The sequence below is a fragment of the Lottia gigantea genome (assembly GCF_000327385.1).
Source record: "Lottia gigantea unplaced genomic scaffold LOTGIsca_12, whole genome shotgun sequence".
Taxonomy (NCBI): Eukaryota; Metazoa; Mollusca; class Gastropoda; family Lottiidae; genus Lottia; species Lottia gigantea.
Genome location: NW_008707225.1, coordinates 1,665,874 through 1,683,371, shown reverse-complemented (window position 1 = coordinate 1,683,371; position 17,498 = coordinate 1,665,874). Strand labels below are relative to the sequence as shown.

At 31.4% G+C, this 17,498-nt stretch overlaps 2 protein-coding genes across 2 annotated transcripts; one reads left to right on the top strand and one right to left on the bottom strand.

Moving 5' to 3' along the window:
* Positions 1–2,801: 2,801 nt before the first annotated feature.
* On the top strand, positions 2,802–13,317 carry LOTGIDRAFT_230391 (hypothetical protein; the record flags this gene model as incomplete). The annotated part of the gene is made up of 19 exons (XM_009048115.1): positions 2,802–2,891; positions 4,718–4,846; positions 6,252–6,405; positions 7,111–7,228; positions 7,413–7,475; positions 7,805–7,906; positions 8,122–8,162; positions 8,323–8,437; positions 8,977–9,041; positions 9,663–9,731; positions 9,999–10,263; positions 10,892–11,004; positions 11,243–11,347; positions 11,782–11,885; positions 12,041–12,119; positions 12,309–12,430; positions 12,497–12,523; positions 12,651–12,819; positions 13,221–13,317. The coding sequence occupies exons 2-19, from the start codon at positions 4,759–4,761 to the stop codon at positions 13,315–13,317; spliced, it is 1,896 nt and encodes a 631-aa protein (XP_009046363.1). The 5' UTR covers positions 2,802–2,891; positions 4,718–4,758.
* A 2,664-nt stretch (positions 13,318–15,981) lies between these two features.
* On the bottom strand, positions 15,982–16,956 carry LOTGIDRAFT_110650 (hypothetical protein; the record flags this gene model as incomplete). The annotated part of the gene is made up of 2 exons (XM_009048114.1): positions 15,982–16,462; positions 16,592–16,956. Coding segments are annotated over 2 exons (846 nt in total), but the record flags the coding sequence as incomplete, so codon positions are not given.
* Positions 16,957–17,498: the final 542 nt, after the last annotated feature.

Genomic DNA, 17,498 nt, shown 5'->3' with positions numbered 1-17,498 from the left:
CTGCATTTAAAATGTCCAGTGATAATTATCAAGCCACTCATTTGTAAATGCCTCATTTATCTGCCAGTGGTCTAAAGCACAATAAATATTAATTGGTCTTGGTTCGGGTCAGAGCTGAAAAGTGGGGACCAATAAGTCTGGATGATTTCGATTAACTACCAAGGTCTTTTAAGAACTTTCTTAAAGTCGAAAAAATCTGAAATCTGAAATCGTTTAATATAATTAAGATAGCTTGCGAGGCAAGGTAAGATAGGCCCACTGGCAGCTGTCAGAAATGATAAAATCCGTCTTTAGTGACTAAACCACGAATTTTCACATATTGAAGAAACTTTATTAGTTTGAATTCAATTTCATAAATATATGCCAGTAATTTATGCTCAGTAATTCTACAAAAAAATTTCAAAATCGATATCAATAACCCAAATATAACAAACAATTAAATCACACAGCTCTTATCAAGGGCAAGAAAACAAGTTCTGACACGTTTTAACAAAGTCTAGGGCAATATCTCAAAAACCGTTTATCGAAAATGTGTTAAATTCGATCTTGACCGAGATCTTATCAATGTAAAGCACCAAGTTTTATCAAAATCAGATGAAAAGTGTAGTCTCTATAGTGCTCACAAGAAATGTTCACGGACAGAGGCGACGACAATATACGACCAAATATTTATGTGGGCGTATAAAAATGAATTATTGCTCTTTAAACAAACTCCTCGAAGGAATATTTCTTGACAATTTGGTGAAATTTATCGCCCAAGATAGATCCCTTTGAAAACTCGAATATGCACGATTGGAGGCAAAATTTTTAACGGACTTTTAAAGATGGGTTCCCTTATTTTCATTTATGAAAATGCTAATATACTTTCTGATAGAACGTAGAAGTGTTCTAATGACTTGGAAAAATACCATTGACCGATCAAGAAGGTCAAAGTCTTTTTATACGCCCACGTGAAATGGGGCGCGTATATTGTCACCTTGTCCGTCCGCCCCCTTTGCTCGTAAACACTCTACAAGGCACAATTCTTGATTGATTTCGACGCAATTTAGTATGTCTGTTTGTAATCACCCAAGGATGAACCCTATTGAAAAATATTTAGTATGAGTTATTGCCCTTGTTCTTAAAACGCTCGTAAATACTCTAGAAGGCGCAATTCTTAACGGATTTTGATGAAACTTGGTGTGAGTGTTTATCACCCAAGGATGAACCATATTAAAAATCGAAATATAATTGGTTATTACCCTTGTTGTTGAAAATGCATTCAATTTGTAGCACGTTCAAGTTTAAGCCTGTAAACACTCTAGAAGGTCCAATTCTTAACAGATTTTGGTAATATTATTCAGTATCGCCTCAAAAAGTTCAAAAGAAGTGTAGCCGAAGGTTGGATATTTCATACTGGTAATTGTTACCATACTGCCAAATATTTTCATTTTTCTTAATTTGACACTAAAAAAAAACCCATCTTTGACAAAACTTGGTCAAATTGATCATTATCACCCAAGGATGAACTGATAACATCAGAATATATTTAAAGAGTTATTTCCCTTGATGATAGAAATAGGTAGGACAGACTTCTTGGCGGAACTAAACAAAACTTGGTGAAACGGTGGCTCAACTACTACAGGTACTAGTTGAACCAAATCCAACCACCCCTCCACCCCAAAAATTGCAGGGCCTAAATATTTATGTGGTTTAAGATTGGACACTCTGGAGGATCAGAGAACATAATGTTCAGTTATATAGTTATTACCCTTGTAGAGAAACTAAAAGGCACAATTCTTGACGGATTTTGACAAAACTTGGTAAAATTGTTTATCAACAAAGGATGAATACACGGCCCGTCACCAGGAATGAATTGGTGCTAGGACTCAGAACTCATTTCTGACAATGTTGATGTGCCAAAAACATATCAAAATCTTTATCTTTTTTGATTTTGTACAAATAGTAAGACAATGTAAATGAATCAATCTCTGCTGAACTTGTGCTGGGGCTTAATTCGCACTTGCTGATGCCCAGCTCCCACGGACCACACCCTAACGGGACTGTCTATTTCGTGCTTTTTTCGCTGCAATCATTTTTTATGTCGGGGAATATAGCTTGCGCGATTTCATTTGACCAATGATACTTTAGTCTCAGAGACGGGAATTCATTTAGCTTAGCCAATCAGTACTATTGCACTGTCGTGTGTCCAGAATTATCCGTGTTAGGGTGTATAATTGAGACGAGTCTCAATGAAAGCACTGGCCTGTGCCACAGAGCAATAGATACCGTACGTCTATTAATTATGTGGTCCGTGTTTGAATTAAGATACTCTAGCTGAGATCTATAGAAAAGACATAAAGAAATAGTAAGTAAAATTCCTAGTTTGAAGTATTTTTTAGGTAATTATAGAGGCCTATGCGATTTTCTGACAATTCTAGTTCTTCTGAAGATTATTAACATATTTTCAAGATTAAAATTATCCTCCCAAAATGGCGCACGTCCCTTTAAATTATAATGGTCAACAATTTATGCTGGGTGCCTCATCACCCTCAAAATTAACAATTTAGGGGTAATTAACTCTCAGGTTAAAACTCCCTAACCTAAGTAAAACTAAAAGCGAACACCAGAAAATTTGTTTCTACTATGATCTATAAACCAAAATCTGATTTTCGGTAGAAAGTATTCAGACGGAATTGTGCTTTGAAACAACGTGCAACCACAATGGTACTGTCTGTACAGTCGAACAAGGTTTTTAAGGGAAGATAACTCTCAGCAAAAATATCGCCGATTTACTCGCGACTACAAAATTAGCGGGAAATAAATGTCAACAAAAAATGGTGTGAAATAAAAATGGAATTTGATTAAAACCGATAACTGTCTTGTTTGAATTTGATAACTCGTCCAATCAAGTAAATATGGTTTAATCTGTTAAAACATATGCTTGTACACCTCTGCGTTGATACAGATATGCAATATTTTATCGTGGCTTACTAGCCTTCTACGGGGTTAATGACACTATTTCATTGAATAGAAATATTAATTCTAAAGTAGGACAGTGGTGTAACCTATTTTCGTGTTTATAAGGATTCAACACCGAATTTCGTCAAAATTAAAAAACGAAATTTTTTTTTTTATGTTCTAGATGTTTCCTTAGATATTCTACAAAATAATTAAAATTAGTTTGTTTCGATTTTCTTTATGAATCTTTCACTTTGACCTTTTCACGAGTAACCAACTCGGCAACGGCAGCAGAATGTGTCACCTATTTTCGTGTACAATGTTTGATCTATAAACAAGTCGAGAAAAACACGTAGTATGGATACTGGATGGTACAATTAACTTCTCTTAGTATTTACCTTGAATATCAATTCATTATAACTAGTGACAATTCCTTCAAAGGACCACGCTTTAAAAAAAAAAATAGTGACTGACAAAATAAGATACGTAGCGTGAATCCGCTAGTGGATCATGTGAGGTCGCACGAGGTCGCACAAGCAAATTATTAATCATGACCAGAAATGCACGAAAAATAGGTTAGCACGAAATATGGTTACTTGACTGTACTGTAGTAAGTCTTAGATGGTCTTGAATGGAGATGAAATGAGTGTCATCTGACACCCAGGCCCACGAAGTTGACAGTATTTTCTCCACATTGCCCATATTGTATTAATATTGACAGAACTTCAAGGGATGGGGCTTCGACACTGCCAAGACAATGACCTATGGTTGGACTATGTTTCCACAGTGTCAATAAAATGCCATGGGTCATATTCACATGTAATATTCTGAATGAAAGTGTATTTAAGGTTCAAATTTGAAATATTACCACAGAGTGCTAATACTAGGCTTAAGATCGTAAAGGAATTGCTAATGATTAGCAATTGCATGGACTACAGTGTTGTATATGGCTATGGACCTGTGTTAACTTTAGATTGAAAAATTTATCACACCAAATCTATTTAAAATTTGGCTCGCTTTTCATTGAAATTTGGTAGCATTTCAATATGTTCCACTTGTGGATTTAAGGAAGATGTTAATGTTAACAACAACGTTAATTCCTTACGATTATAGATACCGGTACCATAAGTTTCGGTATATTATGGAACGCCATTAACGCAAAAAGGGCAGTTCACAGATTTTGAATTAGTCAAGCTGTTGAAAGATTATAATCTAAATTCGACGATACTAGAATCAAGTCTCGAATTAATACCAACTCGCAAATTTACACTGTTTCCGCAAAAATCTGGTTATGCCGGCTAATGACACCAAGTGACGCAAAGTAATACCAACTCGTATATTTATGCCATTGAGGGGAAGTTATGCCGTCATCTTACACCAGGTAGCGCGATGTGTCAAAGTTCATAGAGCTATAAATAGAATAATACTGACAATTCCAAAACACTTTCTGTTTTGTGCCTTTTTCTAAATATAAAATCAGATTGTAATAAATACACGAAGTAAGAAAAATTCAACCAAAGTTCCATAGTATATTCCTAGATTTGACAGATAATCCTCACGGAAGAAAATACAGTTTGGTTTGATTTGCAGATCGTCTTGATCAAAGGAAATATTATATTGCAAAAGTGCTCATTTTAACTTAAATTGCACTTCGCTATGTGCTGAATTTCTTAATAATGTATATTTATTGATGAAGTTGATATATAATAATAGCAAAAAGAAATTACCATTCTGAAATAGTTTAAGGTACCATACTCACCACTACCAAATTTTACAGTTCGATAGAGAAATGAGAGGATTGTGTAAACAGATTGGAAAATGGTGATGCATGTTGAACTTCAGGCAACCTGTAGTGCTCTGGGTTATTTAGAAGGAAAAAGATATATCAAAGAACCAGATTGTCTAGGTAAGCGAAACAAGCTTATTTTTTGTCAAAGTGAAGTTTTAATGACATTAAATGTATTTGATCCAACAGGACAATATTTTTGCCAATTGACAGATCGTGCAGCGGCCCCAAAATTCATTAAAGATGTTGAAATCAAGGGGAAATTCTAAGAAAGTTCAGTTTTTTTAATGTCAATTCCTATTTTATTGGTATTTCTACTCGACAGACGATCTTTGTACGTCGTCAACAAGGAGTGCTGTTTGGAATAGCCTCAGATGCAAGTGAATCAAACCCCCTAAAATTTATAAATTTTAGCACTACAATTACCCCTTATTTTTCGTCAATGAGTGCTGGACAGCCTGAATTAGGAAATAATAAACTATTAACTATGTGCTACCACTCTCATTGTTCTACACATAATGATTAAATAAGCTCACCAAGATGAATTAAACAAAACACAAGTTGGTGTGAGTGTTCGTAATCACCCAAGGATGAACCATGTTGAAAAATCAGAGGAATGGAAAAATATTTAGTACTGTATGAGTTATTGCCCTTGTTCTTTAAAACGTGTTTAATTTTTGTCTTGTAAGCACTCTAGAAGGCACAATACTCGATGGATTTTGATGAAACTTGGTGTGATTGTTCGTTATCACCCAAGGATAAACCCTATTGAAAATCTGAAGAATCGAAAAATATTTAGTACTGTATTTGAATTAAACAAAACAAATTTTGACACAACTTGGAGTGAGTGTTCCTAATCACCCAAGGATGAACCATGTTGAAAAATCAGAGGAATCGAAAAATATTTAGTACTGTATGAGTTATTGCCCTTGTTCTTTAAAACGTGTTTAATTTTTGTCTCGTAAGCACTCTAGAAGACACAATTCTCGATGGATTTTGATGAAACTTGGTGTGAGTGTTCATTAACATCCAAGGATGAACCCTATTGAAAATCAGAAGAATCGAAAAATATTTAGTATAAGTTATTGCCCTTCTTCTTGAAAACGTTTTTTAGCTGGTAAACGCTCCAGAAGGCACAGTTCTTAACAGTTTTAGACGAAACTTGGTGTGAGTGTTCATAATCACCCAAGAATGAACTCTATTGAAAATAAGAAAAATCATAAAATATTAAGTATGAGTTATTGCCCTTGTTCTTAAAAACCCATTTAAGTTTAGGTCTGACATGGAAGTGTCTAGTCATTCATTTGCATGGGACAATAAAGAAAGGCCCTGTGTGCTGTGCATGTTAAAAATCCTTCTACGGTTGGAAATAAAAAAAAAAAAGTAGGCAAAATTTCCCTCATAGCACACTGCATGGCATGCTTGTCTTCATTAGCCTGATAAGGTGCAGAAGACAAGGGCGTAAAAATTTCTTTCATTTCATTTTCTCAATGCATGATGGTTCATAGTTAAGGCTCTTTTTTAGAAACTGTAAAAGATTTGATAAGATTTTTAAAGAGAGAAGATGATACATGTGATATTAGAAGACAACTAGGACATGCTGGTATAGTACAGAATGATTTACTACAATTAATCAAGTACTATAAAGATGATGCTGTATTATTTGATACTGTTTTACGGTTTGTTCATATCTTCTTAAATACTGCATGTTTGAAATTTCTCACTTATGGACTGAAGACATTCAGGTTGTGTTGAAAATTCCTCATAAACATATTTAGAAGACTACTTCTTTAAAAGCTATCAGGAGCTTGATTAAGCATGGTTTAGCATTGAAATTAGGCTGCCAGTAAAAGTTTGTTTTCTACACTCATCAGTACAAAACTAAATAGCTAATCTTATCAACACAAAATTCCAGTCACCTGATCTTGAAACCTTTTATGATTTCATCTATTTTGAAGAACAAAAATATCAACCACAAAAATTCAATGGGATAACATTTCTATTAACATTGACGTCAGGCCCTGTATTCTCGAAACGATTTTAGCGCTAGGATTTCCTAAGTTCTTTTCTTTTAGCATTGATTCTAGGACATCCTAGCGCTAAGATCGTTTCGAGAATACGTGGCCAGGACCTTCAAAAGTGCCCTCCACTGTTGATATTATCATTGACAAGCTGAAAACAAAGAATGATCTGGCAACTGCAAGGAACTGTCTCTATGGTTTTCTTAGCTGAGTTTTCTGCCCTGCAAACTTGGTGCTGCAGATATTATTGAAATAGTAAAGACACTTTCTCTTGGGTCTTAACTCTTAGTCCAGTTTTATACTCTAACTAAAAGTAAAACACCAAGATATGTTTTTAATATAATACCTATAATTATATTTCAGATTATTGGTAAATCTAACTCAACCAGCTTATTTGTGTTTTAATAACCAAATACCAGAAGATAAGACATTAAGAAATTATTATTTAGAAATTGAATCTCATCTGTATAACTATAAAGAGGTAGGTTATGATCAAGTTTGAAAATATCTGTACAATGGAATCTTGCTCTTGTCTAAGATGGAACTTTTACTTTCATGATTGTTCATTGCACAGAAATATTTCTTGAATGTTTATGGTGTTTATAGTCAAGAAATAAATCATAAAATGAAGTTAACTAATGAAAAATTTACATTATTTGTTAAAGGCATTTGTAGATGAAGAATTATTTGCTGTTTTAACTGAAAAGATTGGAGATATTTTGAAATTGGTATGTTTTTTTCTTTCAAATTAAAGAATTTTTCGAAAAGTTTAATTGAAATGAAAAGATCAAGATAATGAAAAAAGTATATAGCATTGGAGAATAAGAGACTTGCTGCACTATTTTGATTATAAAAACTCTGACCCTAACAGTTCCACAGACTGATGCAAATCTGTGTTTAAATTTCAATCTCTTTTGAGCTGGACCAAATTGTCTATTTGCAATTTATTTTCTTTGAAATTCAAAGAATTCATCATCATTTATATCCATGATTTATTCAGTAAATGTTTTCATTAGTGAACTGTTATAGATGGAATTGAATGTTTTTATTTGTAAAGGATTGGGAACACAGACAAGAAGAAGATAAATTAACTCTAGAGAGAATGTTAATATTGTTACGTAATGTTTTACATATAGCTCCAGATCCTTCCATGGAAAAGGTAAAAAACTTTGCCCTTGTGTAGATGAAACAGCAGTTTAATTGTCTACTACTTCTGCACAATTCAAACTTAAGATTTAATTTTTGTCTGTTTGGAATACAACTATTGGCTGTCATACCATGATTGTAATTTACGTATCATTTTAAGCTCTCTATGGTTGTTGAAAATTTTATAAGTAACATTAAAGCTTGATAATTCATATTTTTCTTTTACAGAGAACAGATGATGATGCTAGTTTACATGATCAAGTTATCTGGTAAGAGCTCATATTGTTGTGTTTTGGTTGTTTTAGCACATAAGATCTACTTTATATTATCTTTTGATGTGTGTTTTATTTGACATGTGTCTTTTATAAAACTCTTGATTAGTAAATATAAACTAGAATCACCATTTAAAGTAATGTGTTTATTTTGTAGGGTATTTCATGTGAGTGGTATGGAAGATATGTTATTGTATATTGCTAGTGCTGATGATGAGAGACAGTTATGTATGCATATATTAGAAATTATATCTCTAATGTTTCGAGAACAGGTTAGTAGTCTAAACAGTTATCTAGGTTGGATTTTATAATGGATGACTAATGCAACATTTTGATTCTGTCATTATTAAGCAATGAAACCAAAATAGTAGAGCATTGAGAATATATAATAATAGGTCAATTAACAAAGTTAGTACATTATAAAAGAAGGCCACTCATAGTGACTGCTGATAACTTAAGTTTTACTACACATGTAATCAGTCTTCACCTGTTACCTGTATGTGTAATGAAACGTTCTCTTTAAATGATAATTAGAAGGTTATATCCATAAAACTGTTGTTTCTTAATGTGCTGTGATACTTCTAAATGTATTACAAGGATTACTTGTAATGAACTCTTAAAGGAAAACAGTCTACCTAACCTAACATTAAATTTAAACCAACTGTCTTTTAGTGATCAGCATCACTTTTCACATTGAAATTTGGCGTCAAATTGATCCAGGACACTCCACATTCAATTAAATCTTAGTTTGATTTTCTGTAATTTTTTAAAATCATAGTTTATTCACTTTATTTTCTGTATTTCTACCTAGAAACCAGAAGTATTGGCCAGTGCTGGAGTGAAAAAATCTAAATCAGAAAAAGAAGCTGAAGAAAGGTATTTATTTATCATTGTGTATATAATTTTAATAGGAATTTCTAATTCTTTTAACCTGAAATTTATCGCAAACACTTGGTTATTTGTAAATATGCAATAAACTTAATTTGATTAGTGGGTTTTGAATTATCGCCCCTCAGTTTTCATCTGATTTATGTGAAATTCGGTGTTATCATTTATAATGATGAGATATTAAGTTATTTCTCTTGAAATCAAAATTTGTTAATGCAATAGAGAAATTTTCATCTGATTTTAATCAATTTATATTGATAATGATTTTCATTGAATGGAATTTGAATTATGGCCCTTGAATTACTAAAAGGGATGTCAAAATTTGTACATGAATACGATAAGAGACTGTTAAGATTTTGATTGTACATTTTATGTTACCTGTAAATGCGATAGAGGTGACAGTTAATTTCAGAATTTGATGACATTTTGTGTTAGTTTAAATCAACTTTATCTGTGATTTTTGGTACGATTTGACCCAGATTGGTGACCGCTCTTGATACACTAAGAATGTATCAGGGAAGTGGGCGTATCTTGCTAGACAACCACTTGTTAAAATTGTATTCTACTGTGTACATTGATATTGTTTTATTTTTTGAATTTATTCTCTAGGGAACTAGAAATGATTAGAGAACAAGAAAGAGCTAAGAGAAGAGCAGAATTCTTAAAACAGAGCTCAAGGTAGTGATATATTACAACTTTGATATTTTATATAATAGTTCATTTTAAAGCTTTATAAATACCTCGAAGATTTATGAATCAGTTCATTTTGAAACTCTTTGGGATAGTTCATTTTTAAAATATATAACTTTATTTTGAAGCTTCATCACAAATAACCTATCAAAAGTTGATCTAGAAATGATAAAATAATAGAAGTTATTCTAAAGTATTTATCGTTGAAATGTGATGTTGTATGTGCCTGATTTCAGGAATTGTTATATTTTGTAGACATTCCAGATTTGGTGGGACCTATGTTGTTAAGAATCTAAAGTCTATAAGTGAAAGAGAGATGATTTATCACAAGGCTAAAGGAGATGTTGAAGCCATTACATTAAACGATAAGAAACGGCGAACCAAAATAGCCAAAAATAGACAGCCAATCAAAAATACTGAAGTTTGTCGTAGATCTACATTAAGTATACGTCTGTGTTTAAAAGAATTTTGTGTGCAGTTTTTAGAAAATTGTTATAATCCTATTATGTTTGCTGTTAAGGTGAGTTGTAAATGGCATGATTTTTTACCTTTATTAAAGATTCTGAGAATATGTTCTTGTTGATTTTGATGCATTGCATCAGATCTTAGTTTGGAGATCATGTATGTATTATCAGAGAAAGACCTATATGGTAAGAGCTGCCTTCGCTGATTTGTGTTTTTCGGATGGAAAACCTCATTTGGATAGCTCATTTAGGGATGGGCTTGAACTTGAGTTTAAAAACGTGACATATATGAGAAAGGAAGCCAGCTCACTGAATAGGAGGGATAAATAAATAAAAAAAATACTTTCCACAACGTTAAGACTTTCACAATTTGTAGTTATCTACCATTGATTAATATTGAATTGGAGGAAACCAGTAAAATTGATAGATAAAATGAACATCACTCAACATTTCCGAATGCAGAGGCAGCAATTTTGTTTAATGGTGAAATATTCAAAACTATATAAGCCAGATGATTATTAGAATGTTTGCATAAAAACTTATAAATCTCTCTTTTTGACTCAAATATTAATTTCACTTTAGATAAGCATATGAATGTAAAAAACATTACATGATTAGAGTACAAAATTTGTTTGTATAAAGATATCTAACTGCTCCTTTTGATTTAGAATATATTATTTACAGGATAACCTAGTACGAGAGAAAACACAAGATCATGATGAAACATATTATTTATGGTCTGTCAGGTTTTTTATGGAATTCTGTAGATTTCACAGTAAACGTGTGGAGTTGGTCAGGTAAGAAGAAAATCTTAGATATCTGAGTGCAGCCAATCTAAATTCTTAGCTTTATATGTTTGTGATTATTTTAAAGGGATGGTTTCTAAATTTTTGTTTTTCAGGGACACTGAGGCCACCAATTTGCACAGTTTCAACTTTCAGTCATACATATGCAATTACAAGAACATTTTACTACTTTTTGTTTATAGAAATTGACTTGAAAAGTAATTTGAATTGATATTTTTTTCTTTTAAAGTGAAACCATGTCAACTACAACATTTCATTATATCTATACTAATCTATTAAATTATTATGAAATGATGATAACAGAGAAAAAAGAGGCTAAAGTTTGGGGAAGAAGGTATGTGGGTTTCGATGTATTTAGTTTCTATATTCACCTTGTGTATTTACTGTCATAGATATATTTGAATTCATTTGATATGAATAGAAGTTGAAGACGAAGCTAGACTTGAAGATGATCAAAAGACTACAACAAATTATGTTTCTGCGATATATAACAATAATGTCAATAGACAGGCTTTATTGACGTAGAAAAAGCACCTTGTCTTTCAAATGGTATGATTATCGGATGCTGTGGTTTTGTGCTTGTTGAAGATCTCTTGACAGTTCGAAAGCATGAAAGAGTAGGCTTTTGCTGCTGTTTTGACAGAATTGTCTTCAACGGCCAGTTTTTACTAGTCCAACCTGGAACAGAAAAATAGTGAGATATTTCATTCAATTTTCAGAGTTATAAAAACTATTTGTATTCAATAGTTATTATTGATAATTTTTCAGAGCACATTTAGCATTAAAAGCCTATCAAGAATTGATGTTAACATTAGATTCCATGGATAGATCTGGTAATCCACAAGTAATGGAAAGTTCTAAAGTTATTAAAGGTAAGTGAAATAATTTGATATAATGAAATATATCAGCCACTCAATTACATGATAAATATACCTGAGAGACTAATGAAACAGTTGTTATGTTGTATTATATGTTCATCATACATTTTACATTTAATTTTGTTCTCATCATCAAAATTATCTTGTAGGTAATTTATTCTATATGATGGAATATAGAGATATATTTGTTACATTATTGAGAAAATTTAATGAGAGTCAAATGTCAAGGTATGTTTTTTTTATTTTCTTGTTGTTTAAAATAACTAAGTAATAAGAATTTAATATATTCATGAAAAATTCATGAGCTGAAAGGTAGGAACAAAAGCCTTATGATTCCATTATATTTTGTTTTTATTGATCAGTCATATTTTTTTTCAACTAAAATAGTGACAAAGAATTGAAAATGTATGTTTTCAGGGCTTATCTAAAAGATCTTATTGAGAGTACACATCTATTTGTTAAGATGTTAGAAGCTTGGAGTAAAAAGGGAACTCTTGTTGTTCAGAAGAAAAAAACAAAGAGGAAAAAGAAACCTAAAGGTAAGATTGATCTCTCTTGAGACATGACATATCTTGGGAAGGGGGTGTTATCTGACAATGGTGTAGAGGCAACCCTATCTGAGAGAAAAAGTGGTAATAAACACTGACTCATAGGAAATTGTCCAGGATAAAGATTAATATATACATTACATATCTATAGATAAATATATCCATGTTATTATCCATGTGTCATGAAATGTATTTGATATTTTTATTATAGAGAAAAAATCCTCTAGTTCTGTAGCTACTGGACCTAGTGAAATAGAATTAGAAGATATGTGGGATGAGATATCTAGTGATCTATCTGCTATGATACAAGGTAGAGAAGATATACCAACAGATATCTCACCATTTGATGCTGCTTCAGAAGTAGATGTTGATCAGCAAAGGTACAACTTTGACAAGCAAAAAATATTTGTTCACATGCAAATAGTTGAAATAGTATCATAATAAGCTGTGCATTTAGTACTTTCATCACAACTTGTAAGATTTACTACTATAGAAATAAAGTGGATGCCTTATTTATATAGTTTACATTGTACGTGTATGTGCAGAAATACCATCGCTTGTCTATAACATGTACAACTAAACTTGAAGAAAAACATTTTGATGTTATATCGTTAATTTATAACGTTAACGCTTGTATGTTAATATACAATATTCTGAAAGACATGGTCCAGTTTGCTATATATTGAAATGTTTTCAAGATAGTGATAGCTATTGATAAAAATGAGAATTAAAACCAACAACCTGTGTCTGTAGATAAAAATGTTTTGATGTCTTGTTTCAGAGTTGATGCTATGATTCGTATTCAAGATACATTAAGAGATAAAAAACCTGGTGAAGCTTTGGCTATATTTAGAGCAGCAAGGTATGCTTGTGATTAAGATTTATTCTCCAATATTTTATTGTTGAAGCTGAAACAGAATAAACAACAATACAAAGTGCCACTCTGCAGCTTGGTTTGTGGATAACAATATAATATATTTTGAAATAAATAGTGATGTTAATGCTAATGTATTATTATCTTGTTATAGGGAAGTTTGGCCAGAGAGAAATGAATTTGGTGCCTCAGATATTTCAGCAGAAGAAGAATTTATGGCTATAAGAGAAGTATTTCTGTCTCCATTACCAAGTAGGTTCATTGATCTATTATTGTTAATGATGCCTATCAGAATTCTGTATGGTTTCAACAATGGTTCTTACTATGGTCTAGTTATCCAGGTCACATATTTTTTAAAAAGGCATTTATTTCACAAAGCATTAAATGGTTAAATTGTTTCTAAACATAAAATGATTTAAAAGGGCAGTATGCAATTTTTTTTCTCTCAAAAACATTAATAACTGAAAGTATTTTTTCTTGATCAAACTAAATTTTTTATAAAGAGTTAATTAAAAATTAAGTAGAGCTTAAACTAAGTTTGGTGTTGGGCCTCATAAAGACATATACATAGAAGACATATTCTGTACAATTATGTTTTTGACCTATGAAGAAACATAATGTCCCTTTAACATGTTAACAAATATTAATGTATCTGAAAAAACATTTCTTGATATATTGAATCTGACATAAACTCCCTCTGTAAGTTTAGTTTATAACATATAATTGAAATAAGCCAGCTTAGAAATTGAGTCATTCTGTTGAACTATATTATATTTAATATATAAGTAGAATAGGATCTTACTACTTGATGAATATAAAATAATGAGATTGATTTGAATGTAACTGACATGTTCCCAGTAGTGTACTTCCTTTCTATAATTAAGCCTACTCTTGATATCAGAGTTGTAGATTTTTTTATTATTGCCAGTCTATGAATGTTCAAAAAGGATAATGGACAAATTAAATTTGATTGATTATTTCTTTTGAGTTTTTGAAAACTCAAATAAGAAATTACTAACAAATCTCAATTTACAGTTGAAAATATATTGATTGGCTATTTATGTGTATCAGGGACGCATAAAGATAGCTTTTATCATCTAATTTATCTTAATTTTAGAAAAACTTTACCACCATTTAGTGATAATGACAGTCCTTGATACACATACATAGACAAGAAAAACATTTTTGCAGTCTCTTTAAAAGATAGATTTTAAGTAGTGATAAATATTTTTAATTTAATTACTGTTTCTTAAAAATTCCACTAGAAACATAAAAATAAATTTGGCATTTGTTGATTTCTGATCATACACAAAAAACTTATATACACACTTAAGTCAGTTTATTCTTCATCTAAACTATAAATTTTCATTGTAGTATCTAGTTCATTAGTAATGTCCTCATTGGGTCTTGATGATGTTGATCCCCTTTCAGAACGTGATCTCGAGTCTTTACGCGATGGTTTAGTCAATGTAGCAACACACTGTGGTACATCACCCACAAAAAATACCACATCACCATTTTCTTTATGATATTGTAAAGCGCGATGATACACAACTTTCTCGCGTCTGCGACAAATTATTATGATAATGATGATTATAACCAGTATAACAAATAATGTTAATGTTGTTGCTATGATAATGATAATTAAATTATAATTACTATATCCAGCTTTCACTTCTGTCAAATCATCATCCAGTAAAATGCTATCATCTGATTGATTAAAATTTCCTGATAGATTGTAGGATATATATCCTTCTGCTATTACTGGTTCAATGTCGGCCATCTTGTTTTTGTCATCCTCTGTAGTATAAGAGATTTGTGGAGTTTGCTTTATGGTAGTGAATTTGATGCTGGAATTTGTTTGAGTTTGATCATTTGTTGTGGATTGTGGTGTCTGAGTGGTCAGAATATTTTGTACAGTTGTTGTTATATTTGTTGTCTTCATTTCTGTTTTTTTGAAAGTTGTCAATAGTTTTGGTCTCATTGTAGAAACTGCATTGACATTAGTCTTTTTGGTGGTCATTCCAGCAAACTGTGATTTTTGCAAATCCAGGATTCTTTTATTATGTAGTTCTGGTGGAGTGGAACAAGTCACATCTTCTTTCATCTCTACCATATCTTCATTAAGACTCATCCATGATTTCAGCCATTTCAATTCTTGATCACAATGCCACCTGTTTCCAACAAGGTTTATCTTTTTCAAATTAGGAAACTGTCTCATGGTATTACTTTCCATGGTTTGAAGATTGTTATCCATAAGATTTAATTCCACCAAATTCTGAAGAGATTTCATCATTTCTGGAGAATTTAAAATAGCTTTACTAAGACCTTCACTCATGCTTATATCCAATATTTTCAAATTTTGAAAATTTTCAAAAATATTTCCTTTAACTGTCACATTAGATAACAATATTGAAGCCAAGTTTAACTCATATAATGATGATATTCCAGTAAAACTGTTCTTCTCAAAAGTATTTATAAGGTTGTGTTCTAGTGATAACAATTGTAAATTCTTCAATCCGTAGAATGTAAAACCATTGAGTTTAGTAATTTTATTACTATTTACCATTAATCTATGTAAATGTTGGAGATTTCTGAATAACTTGGGTTGAAGACTTTGGATAGAATTCTCATTTAGAACTAGCTCTGTCATGAGAGAGTTCCTTGGAAAGTCTGCTGCTGATAATTTGGTGATGTTGTTTTTGGCAAGGTAAACATTGGTAACTGAGGGTGAAATTGGTGATGGAAATTTGCGTAATCTGTTACCATTTAACCACAATTGAATTAGCTTTTGTAGACTTTTAAAACTGTTAGGGGCAATAAATTCTATCTCATTTTCATCTAATGCTAATATCTTCAAATAGTTTTTATTTCGAAAGTCTTTTGGTTTGATTTTTGTGATGTTGTTCTTAATAAGTTTGAGATGTTCAATAGAATCAGGAAGACCTCTAGGAACAGTTGTTAGTTGACATTCAGACATATCAATGTAGGATAAACGTCTATTTTTACTCAGCAACCTGTCAGCGTTCTTCAAAGGATTATCATTGAGTGACACAGTTGAAAGCATACTCAGTGGTCGAAACACATAATTCTCTATTTTCACTATTTTGTTCTGAGAAAGATTAAGTTCCATCAATTTAGGCACCATTCTAAAATCAGGATTTTTTAAAACTTGAATGTTATTTCCATTTAGATCCATATTTTGCAATTTATTAGGAATTTTGAAAACAGCACTAAAAGAAGTTAAATAATTATTTGAAAGTTGCAAGGTTTTTAACATAGGTAAATTGTCAAATAGGCCTTCTGGAATTGTAGATAAAAAATTTTGAGATAATTTTATCACCTCTAGCTTGTGTAAATTCTGAAAAGTTCGTGGATCCAATTTGGATATTTTATTATCATTCAACACAAGATCAGTTAGTTTGGTCAAATTGTGAAACATAGTTGGATCTATGTTGGCAATATCATTACTGCTAAGATCCAAAATTTCAGTATCCAATGGAATATTGGCAGGAACAAATTGTAACTCTCTTTTGTAACAATTCACAGCTTTATCAGTTAAATGACATTGACAGTTTGAAGGACAAGTTTTGGCACTGTAGATCAGATGACAAAAACACAGTAACACCAAAATGATCTTCATTGTGTCCGATATATATTTCCAGATGACAATTCTTAATCCATTAACTATAAGTAATGTCCATAATATTGTCCATTTAACATTGTATGAGATTATTTAAATAACTAAGTCAATAATCAGAATATTTAGACTATTCAATCTCAACCTATTCACCAACTACAGCTAATAGAATATAACATTGCTGTCAATGGTTTTTATCAATTTTGTTCTCATTGAAAGGAGGTATTTAAAAACTGTGGTATCAAGTTTCACCGACTCGGGAAGTTGGTTAAAAATTAAAGTATGTTTTCCTGTCAATTGTAAGAAGGAATTACTTTATATAATTTTGGTGTTGTTTTACATCCACTTCAATAGTGAGATCATATTGTTGGAATAAATTGATAAAACTTAGTAATTCATGGTTATTATCAGTAAATTCTTGCAAATCTGTTAAACATAAACATTTTCAATTAAGATTTAGGTAAAAAAAGGTGCCTACTTGATCTTTATTATCTATAAAAATTTCTTTTGACTTTGTAAAAACATGTAAATTGATTGATAGAGAA